Below are 25,411 nucleotides of genomic sequence, written 5' to 3'. Positions count from 1 at the left end.
CCAAAGCCAGACACTGCTTGGTATCATAAAAGCCAATGCTCTTTTCTGGCTAGACTTGAACCCTTTCTTAAAATTAAGCATAATTTACAAAAGTGTCAGAGAATGATGCCTTAAGCACAGCCTTCCAACACCTTACTGAAGTAGGTACAATCACTGTGAGGTTGTTGGTTTATTATTTATCACACTCTTTTTATCCCAAACCCTACTAACAGTATTTATTTTTGTAAGAGTATTGTAGGGCTTCTTACTTGAAAATGATCTTCAGTAGCCTTGCCACCCATGTTAAGAACATTCAGAGAACTGGCACGCTTCATGCTGCAACCAGGACAGTGAACATGCAAGGATAAAGTGATCAGAATGGCTGAAAACTACAGCTCTAAAAACACAAGTACAACAACAAGCAATGCACAGAGAAGGGAGTGGGGACAACGCCTCAACACTGACCTGAGGCACAGCCTTTAAGGTAACAACTACAGAAGTTCAAATATATTTGCACTCAATTCTAATTACATATAAACCCCCCCAAAATTAAAAGCTCCTCGGAGCTTAAACATTTCAGGCAATTGATTTAACTCAAAATCTCAATTTTTAAAGTGCATTAAATTAATACACACTGAGTTTTAATTAATTAATTAATTATCAGTTTCAATTTTGTGTGGCTTCTTATAAAGGCATCAAAACATTCTAACAGTTTAGGAAAAAACATCTGAAACACGAGTTTATTGTGTAGGCAGCATTTACCTTGAAAAAGCTACAACATTAAGTTAGTTTGGTACTTTCTGCCTCATTTAGCTAAGTCTTCAGAATAAATTTTTAAAAGCATTTTAAAATGTTTTATTTTAATTACTTCAGAGTGAAAGGAAATAAGATGGTTGCTGCTGTTAACTTTGGTTGTGCTTTTGGCTTTACAACACTCCAAGCAATGGTAACAATTACCCTGGAATACAGTATGGAAAGCAACAGAAGAGGGGAAAAAAATAATCACCTGCCCAGGAGCTACTGACAGTCAAAATATCACTGCATTAACTGCAATATCTGCTGCTGTTTCAAATGAGGATTAATAATTTACCTACATTTCTCAAATATACACAAAACAAAAAATATTTTGAAGTGCGCATCATGAAATTCATGATCAGCCCAAAGATTCCTATCATGGAATGTCTGATGTCCTTTACACCAGTGCCTGTCCATTCCTCTGAATATTCTGCATTTGCTCTAATATTTCATGAGCTCTTTAACTATTTCAGAACTAAATGAGGGCTCTGAATAGGTATTTGATGAACTGGTCACAAGACAATGAGCCCTAACCCTGCAGTGCTGCCTGCAGCTTGGGACAACTGACTAAAGCAAACTTTCCAATGCCTTCCCGTAACATGGAAAGGTTTATCCACACAGATCACTTAGACATTAACCAGATTTTCTTTCTACTGAAGCAACACTGCTAACAGTCAAAGCACAAGTTTTAAATGCTTTGGTAAAGCAAAAGCTTAGCAGGACAATGAACCAAAAGAGGAGGCAGCAGCTGCCACACAACACAGCCTGGCTGGTTCTCCCCAGCACTAAATCTGGGTGTTTCCAAAGCCAGAAGCACAATTTCAAATATTTGACATGAGTGTTAGCAACAACAAAGCAAGGACTCATGCATGGTGTACACCTCTCATTTATTCAAGGAAACAGGTACAACAGGGGTTATATATGGAAGCCAAAGGAAGTTAATCTGTAAAACAAACAAAATGTTACAGAAACTCTCCAAAAGAGCACAAAGGTTTATGGAAAACCTTTCCAGGGAAACAGAAAATCCACCAGTAAAAGTTCACAAGGGTATTTTAGGTTCTTGCTAAAGTGCCAATTAAAAAAAAATTATCAATACCTGAAATACTACTTTGTTTGTGTGTTGGTCTATTATTTGTTTGGGTTTGTTTAAATCAACATTTTTAAGAACTTTAAGTCTGGCAATTGCACTTTTAGTTCCCTCCATTTTATAAGCATGACTCCAAAAAGAACATGCAGGCATTTTTTTGATGCATAAATAATAACAATAATGAAAGCTTGTTTTTTCCCTTTTAGATTAGAAATCCTTACTGTTTTGCTGTGTGGTCAATATTTTTGAAGTGAAAAAATAAAGAATACTCATTAATCAAAGTTAAATTATTACAGAACTGAATTCTTATAAAGAACTGATACCTTGCTTCAGGTATTGCATGTTTCAAAGCCCAGTTTTAAGATACATTTTTGTCAAAAAGGCATTTGCGGGATTGTAAAGAAACAATTTCCCTGATGAGTTTTCCATTTCATTCTCCTCAACCTTCTGTGTCAAGTAACAACACGGACACCAAGTCCTTCCTTCGTCCTGTGAGTCATTGTTACTCAAGTATTTCTCAGTCAGTGCTCACACCAGCACTGCTAATTTCTATTTAGAGAAGCAGAGTACAAACAAGAGGTGTAAATCAAGTTCAAAGTAAAGCCTTCCTCAAGACACAGGCAGGGAATGCACTGCTAAGGAGGGAGGCACAGAAGTGTTCTAGCTAAAGTGGCTGCCTTCACAGCAAGAAGATTTATATGTGTGCAATGGCTGTATTGAAATATTCAGCTGTCAAACACAAGAAAACCCAAAGGTCTGCATGGTAACAACTGAACATGCCTTTTGCTACACTCAGAGGAAGAAAAAAAATTAATTATATTCACTAAAGTTTCTTCATAAAATGAAATCAAAATGATTTCTTGGAATATCAATATGTAAGCTATGCTTTATGACCTACAAAGCTGGTGTTTAATACCAGAAACTTCTGCATTTGTTATTAAAACCAGCTAATATAAATCAGGATTTTAAAACTCTCATTTATTACAAGAACAGAAATGATAGTATTTATTGTTCTATACACTCAAAGTGCCTATCTACAGAAAAGCCTGTCAATGTAATACACTTACTGCAAGTTCTAAGAATAAATTATTCCTTGAGAACTGTGGTGACATGTAAAAACAAGATGATTTTGTCAGAAAGGGAAAGCAAGGAAGATGCTGCATTGCTTTCAGTTTTGTTTCACATTAATGCCTTCATCTGAGGAAATCTCATCTGGAGCTACAGACAGACCCCAGAGTGTAACTCATGTTAGCAGGGACGGAGGACTCTGGTCAGGAACACAACTCAGGTGCAGGCAGTAACAAGGCAGCTGAGCTCTCACAGGCACTGCAAAGCCAAACATCTTTAGTTAGGTAAGCATCATTTTCTACACCTAGAAACATGGACTTACTTTACCTGCAGAAAGAGCTAGCTACAAATACTACAGAGAATAAGGAATAAACCTCCTGGCTTTTGTGAAACTGAAAGCCTTTCCACATCTCACAAAAATGAGGAGAAAATACAAATTTAGCTATGGAGAATGTATCTATTCATACAACAATATACCTGAACTATGATGCTAAACCTCCTGGCTTTTGTGAAACTGAAAGCCTTTCCACATCTCACAAAAATGAGGAGAAAATGCAAATTTAGCTATGGATGAATGTATCTATTCATACAAAAATATACCTGAACTATGATGTATGAACTCTGGACAGAATTTAATAGAAAGAGAAAGCCAATGTATAAAAATGCTAATACTGAAGAAAAATAAGGAAATCTCCCTTTTATTCTATTTCAGCTTGCCTTTGTTTGTTTTCCCTAAAGCTTTTTAAATTTACACATTTCCTTCTTCTAATCATGTGCTCTCCATAGTTTGTTCCCAACCTCTTATCTCAGAGGTAGTTCTTAATGATGCATCAATAAATGCAAAGGAATTTTGACTTTCAATTCTATTCAATGCCTTCAACATCCAGTGTTTGGCTGTGAAATTTTAAGTACCAGCTCTAAAATCCAGATGAGGCTGAATCTGAACAGATATGTAAGGAAGCTAATTCTACATGTACTGCTGCTGTACTTAATGTTTTACAGCCATAAAAACAATAAGCCAAAACTTCACTGGAGCACTTCCAGAAACACAGTGAGACCCTGCCTCCAGGTCACTGTCTTAAGTAAAACCATCATCATCATCTACATTAGTCAGATTCAGCTGCTCCACCAGAAGCTACCCCAAGTTCTCCAAAATGACTGTTTTAAAGCACAAGTTCACACTGTCAGTTTCCTGTCAACTAAATGAGTTCTAGTTTTTCACAACAAGGGCAAAAAGCCCTTTAAAATTGACTGCAATTGTGTTGGGGGTGAGTGGAACACCCAGAAGTGCCACTATGAAAAGAAGTAGGTACATTTTAACATTTCAACTTCTCTGCAGCAGCCAATAAGTGATGAATGAGTCTATGGATTTATTAGAAATATTACATTCAAATCCTTCATCATACGGTTACTTGGGAAGAGTAAGAAGTCAGACTCAGTAAATGTGGATTTTTACCAGATTTCATTGGAGCCAAAATGTTAGTAAGATGCACAACTAGGCACAAGTTTTGCAATATTCTCCTCTGCTCTCTGACATCTGAGTCTTCCAATAACAGAAACTAAGGGGGGGCTTCAGTTGGTAATTCTCTATGCTCACAGCGACATATAAAGTTATATCAAGAATATATCAAGATACTAAGCTATATCAAGAATGTTAGTTGCAGGTTTAGTGTATTCAGGCTTTTACTGTAGAAACCAGTAATATTTATTGTTCTCCACTGCTATGTGAATAGTTTTGCAGGTAACTAACATTTATCAGTAGTTCTATGAAACTTTTCTGATCTTCAAGTAGGTAAAACAGCAAAAAGTAAAAAAAAAAAAAATTAATAGAGTTAATTCTTATAAGCAAATATAAATCCTCAGATGTTACAGAACTTACAATGAAAGTTTAAAAAGTTATTTCCTATTTCATTTTTCTTTAAGCTACAGCTGTGTCTGATATGCAGTTAGCTAAGCAGGGAAGGGAACAGTGCCCTGGGAGCCACCCTGGGCTCCAGAGGGGCACAGAGCAAGGGACAGCAGCACAGCCAAGAACAGACAATGAATTACCCTGGGTTCTTTGGTTCACTGTCCCGGGAATTTCCTCCCTTCAGCTTCCTAACCAGCTTCTCACTGCTGCGCCTAAGGGAAGCTCGGAGCTTGCTAAAGGAACCACTGCGCTTTAGAGATCCAGTGCCATCCTGAAAGAAATTGAACACATGTGAAACTGCAAGAGCCTGCTGCCCTCCCCCAAGCCTGGCTTGAAAACATTTCAGTGATGAGTTGTTACTTTTTAATTGCTATTAATATATGCTTATACTACATACATTTCCTAAACATGTAATACCATATGGCTACAACTTTACCAAAGCAAAAGGGATTCTTCCAAAGTTTAACAAAGATTTCTACATGTGAAGACATGCCCAAGCAATAATTCTCCATTAATAAAGCCCCACCACAGTAGTCCAACAATTCACCACCACCATTTCATATGAGCACACCATGGTTAACAGAGTATATACCCCAAGCAAAAGCATTCCATCAGTGTAAGAAAAAAACATGTTTTGTTCTTTCTAAACAGCTGTATTACTTGCAAACATTTTTAATTAACCCTAAAATCCCTAAACAAAAATACTTCTGATCAGAAATACTTATAGCCAAGTTCCTGTGTTTAGTTTTTAATTTTTACAAAAAAAAGTAAACTAGAATGAAATTAATTTTTCATATATTGCATTCATGTTTTACACTTTTGTGCTGACCCAGAGGAACTCGCAAGAGTGACCACAATTCTATTTTTAAATGTTTTTGCTCTTACAAAACCCCAACAGTTTAGTAATATTAGAAGTGACCACTTCCTATTCCACAGAAAACCTATGTGATTATGAAAGAAGAGTTGAAAAAGAAAAAAGCACTACTAAGCAAAGACAGACACCTGAGTTGGAGTGAGTTTATTAGAAGTTAGAAAGACAAATACACAAATCACTGAACACCAAGATTAGTAGAGAAAAGCATAATTGCCAAAATCTCACACAAAGACTAAACAGCAATGCTACTTTAGAATAATTGTAAGTGAAGACATCCAGAGTTCCATATTGATGTTAACCATATAATAGGTCTCTAAATACATTTTAAAGCACTTGGAGAACATGCTTTACTTTTACGGGTTTGGTTTTTCTCCTGTAAAGATCACCATCATGCCATTTCAATAATACCTTGTGTGATACTTTTAACTACCTTTATTCCATAGTGAACAGCTACTTATAAAGGTCATTGTTACTTGTTTGGTTTTTTTTTTTTTACTAATGTATTACACAGCAAATGGTTGTAGTAACATTTGGTATGACTAGATACATATCTGGCAAAGCTACACAGGTACAGAAATAGAAAACCAAAAACGACACCAGCACTGAAGGAATGGCCAGTTTACAGGGGAGTGTAGCTCTGACAAGAATCTTAAGGGGTTTGCTAAAACACAGCAGTCAGTACTGAAGAGAGAAGTTAAAGCTTGAAGATGGTGCACGCCCGTCATGCAGGAGACAGTATAAGAATCACAAAAGGCATCTAGGCCTGTCAGAAATGGAGAGAGAAAAACTGAATGAAACTGTTGGGAAAAATTCAACAGTTTTCAATTTTGAACAGTTAGTTTACAGTATTTCTAGGTCATGTTCAAAACTTTTTTTTTCCAGAGTAGCTATTTGGACAGCCCTTAAGTACGAAGTGCAGGCCCTTGCAATTACCAGAAGCTACATCTTTATGCAGTTTCACCTACACCACTGAGAGGGGACTGACAAATGAGCATGACTGATGCTGTGCATTCCAGTTAGAATTTGTATAAAATACAGAACACCTTTAACAAGAAATAGCTTCGCTATTACATTTCATGAACAAGAAAAAAAAAAAGGATTTTTTTTTTCAGCTGACATTAACACAACAAAAAAAGGAAAAAAAAAAAAAAGAAAAAATAATAGAGCAAAGTGCATTCATTTCAGCTTTAACTTCTGTCAGGAATTTTCTTTGAAACAAAAGTGCAAGAAGAAAGAGGTCTTCACCTAACCTCCAGACAAAATTCTCATCATTCCCTTAAGGAACTAGAATCCACCTGGCCTGGGTCAGTTCATTTTCACAAGTATTTTTAGAACATATCTGTGTTTCTGTCTATATATATAATCCAAGTGGAATTTTCTCTACTGTCCCTAATGCAGTGAGGGGCAGCTGAAACAATGCACCTTTAAAATAAACTGTGGTTCAACTTGCACACTCTTCATTCTTTGTACAAGTACAGAGACCATTACTGATGGGTTCATGATACCTGTCTTGAGAGCCTTCACTTATAACAACTGGAATGAACAGTAATTAAAATTATCCTTGGAAATGGCAAAATGTCCTCCTACCAAGTGATCAGAAGATCTAAATCTGAGTATTTATGTTTCAAATAAATTGCATATGTGTTCACACTTAAAGACAGACTTCAGCTTTGCAAGATTGAATAAACTGAAGTCTAAATTCCAGCTAGGAGTATCAGATCAGTGAAAAGGCTAATTATTCCTGTGGTTTGCAATCAGCAATACTAGAGTAGTGAAAATGATCCAAAGGCAAAACAAATTTGGTACGTATGGAGTGTAACTCTATACAGTAAACCTAACTAGAAAAGTAGGAATAAGCAGACAAGCTTTTGGGTACTTCAAGTCTAAAATAAAATTATCAAACTCCTAAGTTAAACACTGACTGCTTGATTAACAAAACACTTCTAAAACATGAGCTCAGGATAAAAAAAAAAAAACAAAACATATTCCTGATTACAGAGGAAACAAAAACCAAACTCACAAGCTGTTTTTATGGCAAAGTTTAATTGCCAATTTTTATGTCATTCAGAATGAGAATCACCTTATTACTGCTGCTTACACCTCCCCACCATCTCACCATCTCCTGTACTTTGTCTGCCACAACATCCCTCTGTCTGGCACTTATTTAAACAAGAGTAACTCTTGTCTATGGCAGTGAAATCCCTTCACACCTGGAAGTGTACTTACATGCCCAAAAGCCTGTCTCTCTGAGGCATATGGCTTAGAGTTATGAAAAGATAATTCCTCACACTACAAACATTATAATAAGTAGCACAAGGATTTTCATCTGTCCTGCAGCAGGCTGCCAGATCAGTTAAAAAAATGCCAGTTCCAGGTACTCACTGTTGTTTTTAATATAAAAGTATAGTAAGAGATCCAAATCTTGGCCTTCCCACCTTACATTTTTAAGAACAAGTACTTCCTTGCATTTTGAAGTATCTTCTGTTCACTTTAAGTCATGAACTTTAAAATTGACATGTAAAGATGCACTATAACACCTCACTTAAATGTGTCTGTTTAATAGTTATTGGCTGATTTACTTCAATAGGTATTTCTCATCTTTTGTAAGAGTGTAAGATATTACATCAAAGCCTACAATGCTTATTATGGATTACACTATATATGGAAGGCCTTAATTACATCTTCTGACAGAATTTTCTTTGAGTTTGTCCCTCTGCATACTCCACCTATTCTCTCAGAGTCAGCTTGACCACTTCAAAAGAATTTAAATGGAAAAGGCCTCTCTTCAGGTTGTGCAGACACAAATAAAAGCTCCTACACCGCTTTATGAATCAGAGTATTTTGTCTGGAGGGAACACACAAGGGTAGAAAAACCTACACAATATAAAGAAGAGGAAAGAACATCACTGAGATAGAAACACTTGCAGGGGGAGGGAGAGAGAGTGGCCCACTTCACATAAAACAAGTAATACAAAATACTTTCTCTTAAGAGGGGGAAAAAAAGAAATAACGAAGATGAGAATGAAGCAATGCCACTTCAGCACACTAAAAATGAAATTTGCTTACCCTCAGATGTCAAAATTTAGTTTTTCAGACCAGCAAATTTTACTGAATTTGATTCAAATATTGACCTAGAAATACTGTCTATTGCTTTTCCCCAGGAGGCCCTTTCCATCCAAACCCTGCATGCATTAATGTCTATAACAGAAAAAAGTTTAATTAATCTAGAATATACAGTCATGCAAAGTATAGTGAAAATTAAGGGAGGAGTACAGTACACAGTTCTAATGCTGAATGGGCAAAATGAGAATTAAAAAGAGAGTTATTCAACCTGACTATGGCTTTATTAATGATGCAGTATTAATTCACAATAGATGCTGATTGACTGTCTTGGCACTGAGAACACCAATGCCAAGAAAACAGTAATAAAGAGACAAAAGCAAAGATGGAAAGAACATTCTCCTTTAAGACTAAAGCACTACATGTTTTCTCAAGGTTGCTTTGGAATGCTAAGCTTTGTCTGATGTGGCTTACAAAAAGATGGGGAAAAAAAGAGATTGTAAGAGAAATGAAGCTTCAGAACACCCAATATTGCAAAGTAGGCTACTTCCCCTCCCATACAGCAAAAGCAACACCAGTTTTATAATCTAAGAGTATTTTCAGCAGAACTGCAGCTGGGAGTTAGTTAAGAGTGCAATATGTATCCCATTGCCAGCAATGGGATAAAGCATGGGAAAGCTGGTGACAGAAGCAAACTACATAAGCCAGGTAATAACTGAAAGCTTGCACTGTCCTTCAAATTAAAGGAAAACAATGGTTAGAAAAATGCACATGTAATCACATTATATATATATATGTTATGTTTTTACTTTATGACAATCAGTGTAACACAGGGAAGCCAATATATGGGAAACAAACAGGAACAAGCCCTGGCTCCAGACAAATTTTAATATGGGAAAGTCATGAAGTCACCATCACATTGTTATGTGATGGCACTGCCTCTTAAAATGGACTGTACAGCAGTTTGGAAAGCTGTGTTCCATCCTCCAGCAAGCTGGGTAAGGAGGAGATTAGAATTATTTTAGTGTTAGACTGGTCATTTTAATTAACTCTGAAACTGCTAACACTCAGTATATTTCCATAGCAAATGTTTTTTGTGATTCCAACTGATGGAGCATTTTTAAAATAAACACTTAAATTACAAGCAAATACGGCACCAAAAGGAAAAAAGCAAAAGTGAGTTAATTGCAAGAATATTTCTACCAGTAAAAACAAACCACTGACAAGCAATTGTACACCAGACCACAACCAGGACACTCAATCAGCATTACACAACTTGGCCTTAGATACAACTGCTTGGGAATCCTGCAGAAATGTCACCATTCAGGACAGCAACACAAAGGATCTCTTAAAATCTTGTTTTAAAATATGAGTTTTTTAGCATTATGATAGGAAAAAATGTTATTCTTCATTTCTTAATCGATTCTGCAAAATTAAAAAATACAAGGTAGATCAAGCAGGAAACTCCTGAAAGCACAGCAGGCTGGTGAGCTGTTAGGTGATGAGCTCTAGGCTATTCTGTCCAACTGTGTACTGTACTTACCCCGTTCCACTCTACGCTCATACTCACTTCCTCGCCGCCATCAGGGCCACTCTCGTACTTTACCACATCCACGTTGAGGCTCTCCCTGCTCCGCCGCTTCTCCATGCTCTCAGGGTCATTCAGCACCTCGGCCACTCTCTGTTTGTGAGCATTGTCAAGACCCTGAGAATTTGACAGAATGGGAAGAGGCTTTATCTTGTTACAAACTCTGTTAGGCTACAGTTTACACACGACAAACGCGCCGAGCAAGGAGTAAAGCCAACCCACAGTTCCATCAGCCCGGTTCTGCTTTCACAGAGCAGCTGAGCTTCCCTTTCTAAGTTGCAAGGATCAACACAGCATGAAGTGAACGGTTTAGCAGTTTGAGAATTCACTGCCTTGCCTTTCTTATCACTTGTCCAGGCCTTGTGGTGTTCATGTCACTTACCTGAAGCAATCTGGCAAGCAGCTAAATATTTAAGCAATTTATAGATCATCAACCATCAATGCAATTCTCAAGCTTTCCACCCATCAAATGGTGCAGTTTTCACCTGCCTTTGGAGAGGTGTCTGTATATCTAATACCTCAGAAACAGGTTGTGTTATTTAAAAATACTGACATAAAACACCTGGCATCAATGTAATTTTCCTTCAGAAAAAAATGACATAGACTAGAAACTTGTGATGAACATACTAAATATATGGTTAATATATTTACTTTGTGTTAAAGCATGCCTATCAATTATAAAATTATTTTTAAAATATCTCAGAAGTGCTAAAGTACCTTCTACAAAAACACAGCACTAAAGGCAAAATCTTTAACACAGAAACTAGATAACATCAAAATTCAAATCATATTTATTTTCAGTTTTGTATTCTTTATAATAAATCTACTCCACATCATAACCAGTATTTGCTGACAGGAAGAGATCCCAGATGAGTGCCTTATACTTTACAAAATATTCTGCATCTTCTACACTACAGCACTAGCAGCAAATGCAGCAGGGATGTGTGTGGCAAATCCATAAAGCCAACCACAATACAGAAAGTGAAAAGGACACCAAAGTTCTTAAAAGTGCATGAATAAACATGAAAGTTTTTTTAGTGGCATGGACATGCCAGGTTCTTGTTCCCATGTAACTGTCTCTCCCTAAGTGAAGAGCATTACTTGAATGACCCAGAATAAAAAGGTAGTGTTAAATGCCTCTGTAACACAGCATTGTCTCCTACACATCTAAATCTAGGAGTATATATACTGCCATATATTATGGATTAATGGAATAGGTGGTATATGATGGTACATTTAAATTCTGAAGCATCCTTAAAAATAAAGAGTCAGCAGCAAGCTTCTAGAAAAAAATACAAGTCTTATTTATTCTCATATTAAAAAAATTAAATTAAAATTGAACATTCATGATGCTTGTTTACTTGCATTTTCTTACTTTGCTTTCCATTTTAACACCAACTGACAACCCATGCTTTCTTGCCCAGTCTTAGACACTTTTAAAAGTGTCTTTTAAATGTCACTTATCAAACTATCCAAAAGAGAAAGGAAAAAAAAAAAGCCCATAAACCCCCAACAAACCCCACCTCTCTTCTACCTTTTAAGAGAAGAGAGAAAGGGTTACTTGAGCAGTAGATCTGACAGCACAAAGAGAGTACACCACAAGAAAGTCCCCACTGAAACTGTAATGTCTATCCCATTATTTTACAGAAGTAACAAAAGGTTTCTGTTAGTCAGTTGTATAAAGCAACTGAACATTTTTAATTCTGACAGCTCCTCATTAAAAATAGAACAGCATGACTGGTAAAGGAGATTTCCAGCAGAACCTCCCCATTTTCCCCCAGCTACAGTCTGTTTCCCAAGACAAGCAGCCAATTAATTGAGGACTGCTGGCCAACACAATGTTTTCTGCTCCTTCATTTTCCACATAATTTCATCCCCAGTTTGAATCATGTCCCCAGTACATGGTGCCACTGCCCTAACAATTAACCAAACTGCAAGTGTTAAGATGTATCAGTTTGTCATCAGTCCAGTCTGAAATTAGAGGGTGACCAGGCACTGAAAGTTTCTATATTCTGCATACAGAAGTTGAAAATCTGCATGACCACGATACAGAAACATCATTCAGGTGACTTTTCATACTTGCCTGTTTACGAGATCTCATTGCTGCCTCTTCTAATGTTTCAGCAGCTTCAAATTTGCCCTGTCGTCTGTAAAGTGCCCCAAGGTTCTTTAAAGTAGTTGTTACTGTTGGACTATTGAAAGAAAAGAAAAATAACTTGATGTAAAGTATATACTCATACAGTAAACTCCTCTCAATTCACTAATAAAAGCTTAAATTAATAAGTGTTTATCATATTTTTGTAGTAATTTATTCTCGCTTGAAATGCACGATACTGTACATGCACACAGAATAACCTGCTGACCCCTTTCAAAGTCCATCAAGGTCTCTGTGCCTAGCCAACATCCCTGAAACTGGAATGCCAAAACCTTGTGCTCCTCAGCTGCACCTCAAGGTGACAATGTAGCTCTAGATGAGCGTATCCAACTGAATAATTGTGCAGCTTCCAAAAAAATGCTTATTCATGCATAGAGAGACCATTAGAGACACCACATGTAGCAGGTGTTAGTCACAAAATAATTAACAGCTTCTTTCACCAGCTTTTACTTAACACCTATTTGCAGTTTCTATGCATTCTAATGTGCTTGAACAACAAAAGCAAAAACTTGCCCATTTCATTAACAAGTCTCACAAAAGAGACATTTTTGTTTCAATGGCACAAAATTAGCTCAATCATAGTATTTTTGAGTGAAGTTTTGCTCCACTAACAACAGAGAAAAGATCTTCTCATGCATTAGAATGAACAAGTACATGAAAAACCAATAAAATATATTGTACACAGAACTCAGGATGGAGAAAAAAAGATTTCAACAGTGCAAGCGCTCTGATTCTTGTTAAACATGAGCATTTGAATACTCAATAGACAAAAAATTCTCACTGACTATCAGTGAGAATTTCATAGTTTTTTCATTTCACTAGTTTTCATACACTGCACCACCTACATGTTAAAAAAGCTGCAGTGGAACAAAATTCGAGGAAACAAAAAAAAATTCACCAACTATAATCCAAGTTGAAATCCTCATTTCTCTCCTTTCATTTTAAAGAACACATTGTCATTCACACAACTATAATCTGGAAAATTTAGAAACTCAAGTAATGCTTAGTTGTGGCAGTTTAGCTTTGTTTTCTTGTGCCAGCTAGGTAACTAAAGGTGCAGTTATTTGCAGTCTCATTTTTGGCCCTCTCCAAAGGCCCTGCAGGGGCAGGGAGGGCAGACGTGCCAGGGACTGGAAGAGAGGGAAAGGTGACCCACGCTGCCACCTGAAGGACTGCCAAGAACACAACTGGTGCAGTTTCATGTCACTGGATCTAACCAGCCTCGAGTAAAAGCAGCCTCAGGACTCGAGGCTGCTGCTGTATTCCTGAAAACCACTCTTGAGCCTGGAATTTTTAATACTTTCGTTTTTATAGTCCTAACCAAGGAGTTGCTTTGGTTCCATTTCTAAAAATGCTTTAATCTGAGACACTGAGTATTAATGAGTTGTGTGTCCTGTAAAGAAGTTACTCACCTATCAACTTTGCAAGCTTTGTACCAGCCACCATATTCTCCAAAAGATGTGCCATCTTTTTGCTTTCCCTAGAACAAAGGTATAGTTGAAAAAAATATCTGATTTGCAACCTAAAGAATTACAAGCTCCAAAAAAGATTTACAACAATGGTCTTACTTTGCATTCTTCCCTCTCTTCTGCATGCATCCAGATAGGCTTATTTTCATCTGGCAAAACAAGAAAAGTATTTTATAGAAGAACAAAACTACAAGGTATTGATTGATGGATTTTCACTACTCAGTAATGAAGCTGAGAAGCAGGGAATTATACTATTGCTGCAAAAAAACCTTACTGTCCATACTACAAGCAGCAGATAAGTAAGACACACAGATCTTTTACAGTTTTACAATTCTGTCTCCTTTTCTTATCTGAACTTAGAAACAGTTACTTCTGAGAAGCTTTGAAGTCAGTATATACTGCCACCCATTTGTCATGTGTCTAATTCTGTGTTAGAAAACACAAATTTATTTCTTTTATCCTAACAACTACTTTGTCATCTACTAAGTGGTGCATATGCTCCTGTCATGGAATGCAGTGAAAATGCTTTAGTGGGATTTTTAGTTTAAAAAATGCACACGACTTCATTGTACAGTGTAATTCCCAATTTAAAGGTATTTCCCCATTCATTAAATGTGTTAACAAAGAACTTGCATTAACAATGTCTTTATTTATGTCACTAAAATCCTGCATTGACTTTTCCCTGTGACTGGATAATGATGTACATTTTTCGCCTCTATAAAAATACCAAAGTTGTGTTTAGTAGGGTGTAAGATAAATTAGGCCAGAAACAAAATCCATAAAACATAAACCCACTAAGTCTACCTCATGTTTTTGAATCAAATGTTTGCTGCTGTATCTAAAAGCTTTCTTATGATGAATGTTACTTCCAACACATCTATCAGCTTATCTCTTAAGTCCACCTAAAGCAGACAACAGTTTTAATCAGGACACTACTGACTTCTTGAAAAATTTTATTCCATAATACGAAACTAAAACTTAAATTGAAATCTAGGGACTCAGTTTCTTACCATCTACAGAGCCAAACTCCCGTTCATGAGCACGAGTAAGAATCTCTTTGTATAAAGTTTCCGCTTGCTTAAACTTGCCCTGTTTTAGATAGCAGGATGCCTAAAAACAAAATACCCCCCAAAAATATCAGCACATTGCTTTATTTGTCTTTGTAAACAAGAAATACAATACATTGTGGACAGAAGTGAATTTCAATTAATGAGAAATTTTGTCTTAGGTCTACTTTGGGAAAGGCTTACCAGATTGTTCTTTGTTTTTGCAACATTTGGATCATCTGGTCCCAGCTTAGTTTGGTAGATTTCAAGTGCCCTCTGATAGTAATATTCAACCTCCTCATATTTACCCTGGTTCTGGCATAGCAAAGCCAAGTTATTTAACTGCTTGGCAACATCAGGGTGATCTTTCCCCAGGACCTGGAAATTAAATACACTGTATTAAAATATTCTCTAATCATCACATCACAGTCCAAAAATAAATCATTTAGAAACATCCTGTTAGTTTCATTCCTCCTCAATTCAACAAAAGCAAAAGCTGCATTTCAAAGATATGAAAATTACTCAATTCTATTGCAAACTGAGAATGATGCAGAACAATCCAGAAGAGGAACAAAATAAGTAGTAAAACAACATAGGGAAATTATTATTTATATAAACCAGAAGATGCAATCTCATGGACTAAAATAAACATCCACATAGAGAATAATCAACTTAAAAATTTTAGCTAAGTTTCATTTTATAATTCCAATGCTCTTGCCAAATCAAAGATTATTTAGCTATCAAAGGGGAATGAAAAAGGTAAAGAAGGTTTCTCACAAAGTACTGAATTTAGCACATATCCAGAGTGCTCCAGCAATTCCGTAGCACTACTGGAATTTCCTACTGTTTTGAATTTCAGACACTCCTAACTACTAGGCATTGTTAATTCTGGGGTTTATCTGACAGATCTACCCAATCAAAGCATAAAAAAGTAAGCATTTAACTTTGCCTTTACCCTTCACAAAGTGCCTTTAGAGGCTCTGTATTTGTCACTCATACCTTTTCTCTGATTTCCAGAGCTCGCTTACACAACGGTTCTGCTTCTTTGTACTTCCCTCGTTTACCATAGAGTACTGCAAGATTGTTAAGAGTTGCTGCCACCTGTCAACAGCAGAGAAACATTAAGTACACTGAAATCTGCTGATACAAATACTTGACAAATGAGCACATCTGCAAGGCATTGATGTTATTAAATTTTTCCATGCACAGGACAGACCTCTTGAAATTTGGAAGTGAAGAAATAATTATTATTATTAAAAGCATACATACACAACACAGAAAGAAAAAATAATTTTTCTTCCTTTGTGGAAATGTCATTTAGTGCACACATCTTCGTGGGTTTTTTTCTTACAAAGGTACCTCTCACATCTACACTTTGAGCTGCCCTTCGTTCCACAGGCCATGAAAGTATCACATGAATTTTCCAAATGCTTTATTTACATTTAATTTACAAGCAGCTGTAGATGAAACCAGAAGTGCCCCTTCAATCTGAGTATAGTAAAGAGATTTGAGTAAGCAAAAATCTTTCTTCACAGATTGATTTCCCACAAAAAATCCAGGCAATCTAAAATCAAGTGTGGTCAAATTATTTATGGTGAAACAGCACTGAACAGAATATGGCCTCCTTCCTGTACTGTTTAAAGACAAGCCAGGTCTTAAAACCTTTCCTGTTGAGTTTGACATTAGAATTAGTTGAAAAAAAGTTGAGTGAAAACCAAACTAAAATGATGATATCGCATGTATACAAACCGCTGGATGATCTTTGCCCAAAGTCTTTTCACGGATGGCCAAGGCATCATTCAGGAGATTTGCTGCATCTTTGTATTTGTTCTGGTCTCTGAATTGTAAAGAGATGTAATTAACACTGGGGATTCAGGAATGAAAAACCATAAAAATTAAGCTGGGTTCACTATTGACCTAAAGATGCTACTACAAAAGAAGAATAATTGAGAATATATTCATAAATTAGGAAGTAGAACCCTGAAGCCTGTAACTGTAAATAGTTTAGTAGTTGAGGATTATACTGAGCATGTACCATTTCTACATAGATGTCCAATTTCTATCCCTAGATTACCTTGAAGTGGATAGCCAAGACATGCCCCCTCAGAAGACAAAAAAAACAAAAATCAAACCCAGCTTCATTCCCAAAGCAAAGGTATAGGCAAAAATATAGCAACTTGTTTGACTTTTAAGTATAGGGAGTCATACAAATATTTTAGGAACTTCTTGGGAGTTTTAATAATAATTTTAAAAGGAAAACAGGGAAAAAAAAAATCTAGTCTGAATGTGAAAATGTTGCAGTCAAATACTAAGTATTTATTTCACTGGCAATTGTCAGTATACCCACCTGTACACCAAAGCAAGTATGTTCAACATAGTGGCAACATCAGGATGGTCATGACCCGAAGTCTTCTCCAGATCTTCAAGAGCTTGTTTACAGAGAGGTACAGCAACCTCATATCTACCTTGGGAAGCGTACTGGATAACAAGATTATGTAGGGTCCGTAATCTTGCTGGAATTTCATAGCCACCTTGTTGGGCAGCAGCTGCTGCACTGCTGTGCTGCTGTTGAACTGAAAGAAAACCACAAAATGTCAATGTGTATAAAAGATGACTCTAAATAAAACATCTCACATGAGTGCTCAGTGGCACAAAATGAGACTCACTGAATTTTATTTCCTCAATACACAGAATTAGCATTAGAACATACTTCACAGCAGTCAGGCTGCCTTCAACAGTGACAGTGGAAGTATGACTGTTTTGTTCTTCATATCCTGTCCAGTATTGTATTGCTATTATTTTTACAATTCTTGTAGCTCAAAGAGCTAAACGTAATAAACAAACGAAGAAACCAGGAAACTATTTCAGCTCAGCAAACCATTAACATTCTCAAGATTATATCATAATTTTGCATGTAAAACTATTGCTGTTTTCATATGGAAAGGAACACTAACATAACATAAGCTGAATACCAGCAGAAAAACTTTCTCCTTTATTCTTCTTCTCTAAACATACAAATTTTTTTTGTTTCCCTTTGTCTGCTATGCCAAGGATCACTTAAGGCTAGCACATAAAGGACTGAAACACCTTGGATGCCAGAAGTAACAGCTGCAAGACAAATGGCCCTGAGTCAAAGTCAACCTTTAAGTTTTACTCACTAATCCTCAAGCTAGCCACTTATTTTCCAGTAGCTCCTAACCTTTGGTTGTCACAACTGTCACTCTCCCACTGCCCCCAAAAATGTACTACTCCTTTTCTCTTCACCTGAACAATTCCCAAGATTTAGAATATTCTGTCTTGTTCATTTTCATTAAACTCTAGAGAACGAGTTTATCGTTCTCTGAGCCTGGTTTTATTCTCTCCTTTTTATTAAGCAAAAACCACTCTCACAGAACGTGGAAGCATTTTTATGTCAGTGGAATCACACAAGTCCAAGCCTATACCCAAAATCACTGCCTGCCAAAGCACTGAAGAATTTTAGCATTATTTTTGGAAGGTCAGAGGAATCACTGACATGTCAATTTTGTCTTTTGTAAAGTGAAGTAAGGGAGCTTTGCCTCTCAACTTTCCAACTATGAAATTCTAGGGAAGCAAGGATGAGCTGGGAAGGAGCTCATGATCAACACTGACCTACTGCAAACTCTTCAAGCCTTCCCTTCAGTGCTGGCTATGGGCTGCTTTACGATGCTGACAAGAATGCAGTGTGCCCATAAAGGAAATTTGAAAATTGCTGATAGCAAAGGTGGGTTCCTTCAGATATTTTCCCTCAAGTCATTTGTCTGGTCAAAACCATTCTGCTCCCACCACACTGCACTGACTCCACAACATCAATATGTTCTATGTTTACAAACATACAAAAACCACATTCCACTAAGCAGAGCTTACTTATCCACCAAGAGCTTTTTTCAATCACACTACCAAACATCTACCTCAAGTTCCACAGCACATCCCTCAGTCCTGCTCACCTAAAGACAAACAATGCTTCCACAATTAGTATTAAAACCAATGCAGACAACCTTGGTGAAGGACAAAAGACTGTAAGAAAAAGATTTCATACTGAAACCTGACACAAAAAATCTCAAATGAGATCATTAAAAAGGTCATTAACAGAATTCGCTGTCTGGTCAGAATCTGCCTCAGTCACTTGCAACTAACCATGCTGAGGCCCTAAAGAAGGATAACAGGAGAAATTCTTTATTTAAATCAGTCTGAACTTTACAGCAGCTAGTAAACTCTAAAAAACCTAGGCCCCAGTTCTGTACACACCAATGTACAGAATGTATATCAAGGACTGGATTCCTTATTCTAGCAGAGACATTCATCACTCCAGCTGTGTTGCAGAGATCCCCAAGCATGGATACATTTTTGTAAAGTGCATCTTTATATTCTGCACTGCAGAAACACACCAACAATGTAACCTGAAGTACACTTACTTCCTTGTCCTTGGTCATCTTCATCATTGGGAAATAGATCATCCAAAGGCTCTTTGGTGGAATCCGTATCTTTATCCTCCTACAGAACAACCCCAAACCCAACAAATTAAATCTAAGGCATGAGAGGACAGGCCAGTTAACCAGCAATGAAAAGGAAAACACCACATTCAGAACTGAAAAGAATAACGTTTCTCACTTAAGTTTTATAAAGGTCTTATATTTTAATGTATTTACACACTCTGTCCCAAAACAATACAGGACACCTTCAGAAGGGCCAGGAATACAAATGAGGTCTCCTAGATTTCAGTCTAAATTTAAGCACACAAGAACACATTTGCCATTCTCACAGAGGCACTAGGTCTCATGAAAGTACCCACTGAAGAGCAAGCACTGCTCAGTACAGAACTGTCCATGGTACCTTTCTTAGTCATAAACTCTTTCTTAGTTATAGTTGGGCAGGGGAGAGGAATAAGGAGACCTCAATTTCTGAGTACTCAACTTCTGTACAAATAATAAGATTTTGCAATTATAGTCTGGATGGTTAAAAAATGAAAAAAAAAAAATAAAACAAAACAAGAACACTTGAAATGAAGTTCATTTCCATTAGTTTCCATCTGGAACCATATTAACTTCTACACAATCCATCCGTTTAAAATTATTTTAAGCATCCAAAGGTCATTTGAAATGTAAAACGAAGACACAGACCATCCCTCAGTCCTGTTTTCTAAATGTTGAGTGTACACAATATAAATAGTTGAAGTTCTCAGAAATCATGGGCTCAGTAAGGAGAAAACCCAGAGGCAGAACACATTCTTATTTTTCTGGCTCTCCATTCAACACCTTTTTCCACAGATGAGGACAAAGCCAACTGCTGCTGCTGGCATTCAGATTCAGTGATGGAAGAGTAAGGGCGCTGTAAAGCCAGCAAACTGATGGGACATCTCAGATGAGACGTTCATCATTTTAAGGGTTGATTCCAACCTCATACTGAGTCTATACAACTATTACAAAGGCTAGAAACAGAGACTGTCCATATGGTTAGCAAAACCATAAACATGCTTGGCTTACTTGAACTCTGTTTGTTAAATAACAGAGCTATTTAATTCATCTGCAGAGTACTGTCTGACAGCACAGCACATCACAATCCCAATATTCCCTCCTCTGCCCCTTTTCTGAACAGGCTTCACTGGCAAATCCATCTACTAAACCAAGTCATGGAACAGTACTGAAAAATTTCGGGTGTAACTGACCACTCTCACCACGTACAGTATGTTAAAAAGGATCAGTCAGTTAAGCATGACTAAATCACACCCATTTTCAACCATTAAAATTGCTGAAATAATTAGTTATGAAAAACTGCACTTTCCAAGACACCACTGAGAAGATCTGAACACACAAAATTAGATCTTTCTCTACAGTGCCACCTAACCTAAGCAAGCAAAATAAAATTATAAAATGAAGGGCAAATAAATATGAAGTCTTTTTAAGTAGTAAATTCCTTCTGTAAATTAAAGTTGTGTCCATTTTCTCTCTGAACCTAAGAATACGTAACACAATGGGCTTGTATACATGCAGATGATCACAGTGTCTGGCAGATTGTCCTGAAAGGGGATTCAATAACATAAAATAATTTTGTATCTCAACAGATACAAAAGCTATACAGTGATTTCACAATACAAAAATTAAGTATTTTTCCTGCAGTCAAAATAAGCCATGTCCTCTAGGTATGTAAAATGCCTCACAGCTTAGATTTCTCACTTATTTTAACTGCTGAGTTTATAGAAGTGAGATTTTTGCTTTAGTCCAGTTCTTCACATTTTTAAGCTACTAAATGAGCATTTATCAATTTTGTTCCTCATGTATTTTATTATCTGCAGACAGTAAAATATATACTCTCTTAAAATAAGAATGAGCTCTCAGAATCATTCTGCAAACTATGTGACAATAGTACAAGGTAGTATTTTAATGACAAATATAACTAATGGAAAATAAAATGTATCTGTTATTTCTTGTTAAATAGGCAGATTACAACACATGTAAATGCAAGGTGCTTTTACTGTTTTACTATGGAGGTACTTACTGATGGTGAAATATCATCATCATATTTTTTTAATTGATTCATGAATTCTAGATGTTTCTTTTCCTCCTCCAGCTGAGCCACAGACTGCTCACTCTTCTGTAGTTTCTGCTGCGTATTGGCGAGCTCATCCCGTAGCCACTGATTCTCCTGGCATAGCCGGCGAACCTGAGCCCGCAATTTCTGCTTCTCTGACTCCACTGCATTTAAGTGATTTGACAAAGCCATCATTACCTGAAAAGCAGAATGTGTCACATGGCATACTTCCCCTAGAATGCACTCCTGTTCACAATGTACAAGGCTTTCATTATTTAAACCTATGTCAGCTATGAAATCTGGTAAACATTTCCATTTCTCTTCATTTTAGATATGGTTCTCGCTTGTCCTCTAAACCAATTTTTACCATTTAGAATGATTTGGGTTGGAAGGGGCCTCTAAGATCACCTCTTTCTAGCTCCCTGCCATGGGCAGGGACACCTTTCCACTAGACCAGGCTGCTCAAAGCCCCATCTAATCTGGCCTTGAACACTTCCAGGGACAGTGCACATGTTCCCCTACCTCACCACCCTCACAGGGAAGAATTTCTTCCTAAATCAAATCCAATCTAAACCTACTTTGTTTCAGTTTGAAGCCATTCTGCCTTGTCCTACCACTACATGACCTTTGAAAGTCCCTCTCTTGTAACCCCTTCTAGCTCTGGAAGAAGCTCTAAGATTTCCCTGCAGCCTTCTCTTCTCCACCTCTCTCAGGCTGTCTCCAGAGCAGAGGTTCTCAAGCCCCCTGACTGCCATCATGTGCGTCCTCTGGACTTGCTCCAACAGGTCCATGTCCTTCCCTTGCTGGGGTCCCAACCTAGAGGAACTCTTTACTAAATAATTGTTTTCCATGACGCTATCAGAAGTTAAAACTGTTTCAGAATTCCCTGAACATTAAATATAATCTTAAAATACACGATGAAAATGAAAAAATGAAAAATTTGAACTAGATTACTGAACTGGAAATCTTTGTTCCACTAACATAAACTGGAGCAGTAATACTTTCAACTTGCACGATCACAAAAATAACCTAACGCAGAGTTCTAATTTAGCACCTTCCAGACAAAAATGGGATTTGCATACATGCTTATAGCTCCTAAAGACGAACACCTCAGCATAATGGTAACACTTGAAAGGGATTTTATTTGACTGAGATCTGCATGTGCAATTTAACACACAATTTATAGATGCACTTTATACTACTAACCATAAGCTTGAGTGTGCAGACTTTCAAACACAGTCACATTAAGGGCAAAAGTAGAACACCTATAAAAGCAGCTTACTTGGACTGGGTGTTTTTTGCTGAGCAAAGTTAAATGAAAAAGGAGCTTATTAAGTGAAAGCCAAACACTACCAGCAGAAGATATTCTCCCTTCACTGTTTATGCAATCTCCCACTGACACATGTAGAACAGCTGGCAGCAGTTCCAGGATGCACACCTTGCAAGAATGGACCACTGGTGAGAGTACAAATCTTTCAAATCTGTTATTCATCCAAGTTACCAGTATTTCATCTCCTCAAGTTCATGGTTTTTTTAAAAACAACGTTATCTTTAAGTGGTTTTAAACTAAGTATTTCATGTAAAACAGATGGTGTCCTTAGCTGAAATTTCAGGTGTCAAAATATTCACTAAGCCTTTAGAAACTAATTTTTCCTATAAAGGTAAGGAAAACTCCAGGTATAATTTCCTAATACCAGTCCAAAACTCCAGACTTCAGCACCTACCTATTTACATATTAAAAATTGTTCTAATATTTTTAATTACTTGGTCAATTCAAACAGTGGCATTTATATAATGAGAAAGCATATTTAGAAAATTGTGATAACAGGGTCAACGTATTCAAACACTGAAGGAGCTACAATGGCAAACTGAAATATTTTGTAGTCTTACTAGAATTAACTGAAATAAAAGTCTGATTACTTCTTCAGCAAAACTAGTTTCATTTTCATGGAAATAACACATCACCAGACCTACATGCATGCCACAAAAAAAATCTATTTCCGTATCTTATATTTAAAAATTAAAAAAAAAAAAAAACTACATTGTTACAACTCAAAGCATTCAGGAAGAGTAACCTTATCAGGTCTGAGAGCAGCAGTTTGAAGTGTAATTGGCTTCCTAACAAAGGAAGCAAATGCAGACTTCTTGGCTCCTCACCACTGCAGTTCACAAAGTACCAGGGGAGGCAAACAAGGCAGGAACATCTGCAACTGAGGCTCCTGACAGAGTCAAGAATCAGAACTGGCTTCTCAGAGTCCTAATACTACACATAAGTTACTCATTCACTTGCACATCTACAAACAACCATTAAAGGTAACTCAACTACTGCAATTTTACTCCATGTATCTTCTAGCATTTTCCTGCCATCAAAGACTGTACACTATATACACTAAAGCCAATTTGTCCAGAGCTTGCTACATTCTCCTGTCTGATAACCTACATTTCATTCTCTCAGTCTCAATTCACCATGATCCAATGCACACAACTTCCAGATCACCACACAATAATAGCTCAGTCCAGAAGAGAAGTCTGAGCACAGTTACAGACCAAGAGAAAGCCTATTAATGTAGAACTAACTCACTGGCATTTCAACTCATTTGCAAACACTCTTCCATTTTACACTAATGACGGTCATATCACATCATTTCAGGTTTTTGACTTAGTACAAAATATCATAAAGTTGTACTGTAAATATTCAACTCATTTGCAAACACTCTTCCATTTTACACTAATGATGGTCATATCACATTATTTCAGGTTTTTGACTTATATCATAAATATCATAAAATATCATAAAGTTGTACTGTAAATCTAGTCCTGACAACCCAATAAACATACAATTTTTCACTTATCTTCTGCAGATGGTATCTTCACTGACTGAGAGTCCACAGAAATTAGCTCGGACTCCTCTCTTTAATGCATCAAAGATGTTCAGATTCTGTACTCAGGTCTTAAAGTTTAAAATGCTTTTGGTTTCAATTTTGGTTTAGTAAAATGTTCAATAAACTTTAGAGATTCTTAAGTTCTAAAAGCATTATATGCTACTATAAAAAAAATCTGAGTCAAGGGAATATAAACATGAATTTAAGGCTACACCAAAGTTCAAAGGCTGGAGCAAATACATTTATTATATGTGTGTTTGTCTGAGACCTTTCTGTGCCATCTTTTAGAGTTAAAATGCCACTGCTCAGTTCTTGAGCTGCTCGAACATTACCTGCCTAATGCCTGATGTGCAAAGTCTAAACAGAAAACGTTACTGTCTCCCTGATGTCAAGTGGAGCCCAGTCATGAGTTTCAGTGCTTTAACACTAACCACATAATTAGTTCTGTAACACAGCATGATGTACAGCAATTACCTCTATTAATTACAGCAGCTTTTGTCCATTATATCCAAGAATAATGTAAATGTCCCAGCATATTACTAATTTCTGGGGAGAAATGTCTGAAATGCTTCATTTTTACCACAACTTTACCTGTGCTTCACTAAGGCCAAGCTCCAGCATTTCCAGTGACTTCCGAATCATGTTTGATTTTTCTTCAACCAGATTAGTTTCATCATCTTTCTTCAAACATTTCAATGTTTCAAGTAAGCTCTGTAAAATTGAATTGTGTTCATTCTTCAGTGCCTCTAGTCCATTAATCACTTGCTTAGTTTTGGCAATGATTTCATCTTGAGTAAGCTTCTCCAACTTCTCTTCCTTTAAATACACCATTGTGGACATGTTTTCATACATTCTGAAATGGAAGAGTATGCTAGTTAATACAAAAGGAAAAATAAAATAAGCATGTAAGTATGTAAGTGAATAAAGTCTGAAAGCTATATTCAGAATACAAT

At 36.7% G+C, this 25,411-nt stretch overlaps 1 protein-coding gene across 5 annotated transcripts in view; it reads right to left on the bottom strand.

Moving 5' to 3' along the window:
• The window catches only part of KLC1 (kinesin light chain 1), a 47,193-nt gene that overhangs the window by 5,060 nt on the left and 16,722 nt on the right, over positions 1-25,411 (bottom strand). For 2 of the 5 annotated variants that reach the window (XM_041422489.1, XM_041422406.1), the window contains 14 exons: positions 25,050-25,311; positions 21,544-21,774; positions 19,464-19,542; positions 17,378-17,603; positions 16,780-16,867; positions 16,030-16,131; positions 15,235-15,408; positions 14,995-15,094; positions 14,084-14,133; positions 13,928-13,995; positions 12,444-12,552; positions 10,316-10,477; positions 4,979-5,109; positions 249-315 (listed from right to left, as the gene is read on the bottom strand). In XM_041422489.1, the coding sequence (XP_041278423.1) occupies positions 249-315; positions 4,979-5,109; positions 10,316-10,477; positions 12,444-12,552; positions 13,928-13,995; positions 14,084-14,133; positions 14,995-15,094; positions 15,235-15,408; positions 16,030-16,131; positions 16,780-16,867; positions 17,378-17,603; positions 19,464-19,542; positions 21,544-21,774; positions 25,050-25,310 (1,848 nt within the window). In that variant the 5' untranslated portion in view covers position 25,311. Of the gene's footprint in view, positions 1-248; positions 316-4,978; positions 5,110-5,841; positions 6,476-10,315; positions 10,478-12,443; positions 12,553-13,927; positions 13,996-14,083; positions 14,134-14,994; positions 15,095-15,234; positions 15,409-16,029; positions 16,132-16,779; positions 16,868-17,377; positions 17,604-19,463; positions 19,543-21,543; positions 21,775-25,049; positions 25,312-25,411 lie in introns of those variants that run through there. The other 3 variants (XM_041422577.1, XM_041422663.1, XM_041422748.1) reach the window with 3 other exon arrangements.

Source organism: Onychostruthus taczanowskii, unplaced genomic scaffold, assembly GCF_017590055.1.
Source record: "Onychostruthus taczanowskii isolate IOZ18803 unplaced genomic scaffold, ASM1759005v1 scaffold1, whole genome shotgun sequence".
In the NCBI taxonomy this organism is placed as follows: Eukaryota; Metazoa; Chordata; class Aves; order Passeriformes; family Passeridae; genus Onychostruthus; species Onychostruthus taczanowskii.
The sequence above is the reverse complement of the archived record's forward strand: the minus strand, read 5'-3'. Positions and strand labels throughout refer to the sequence as shown.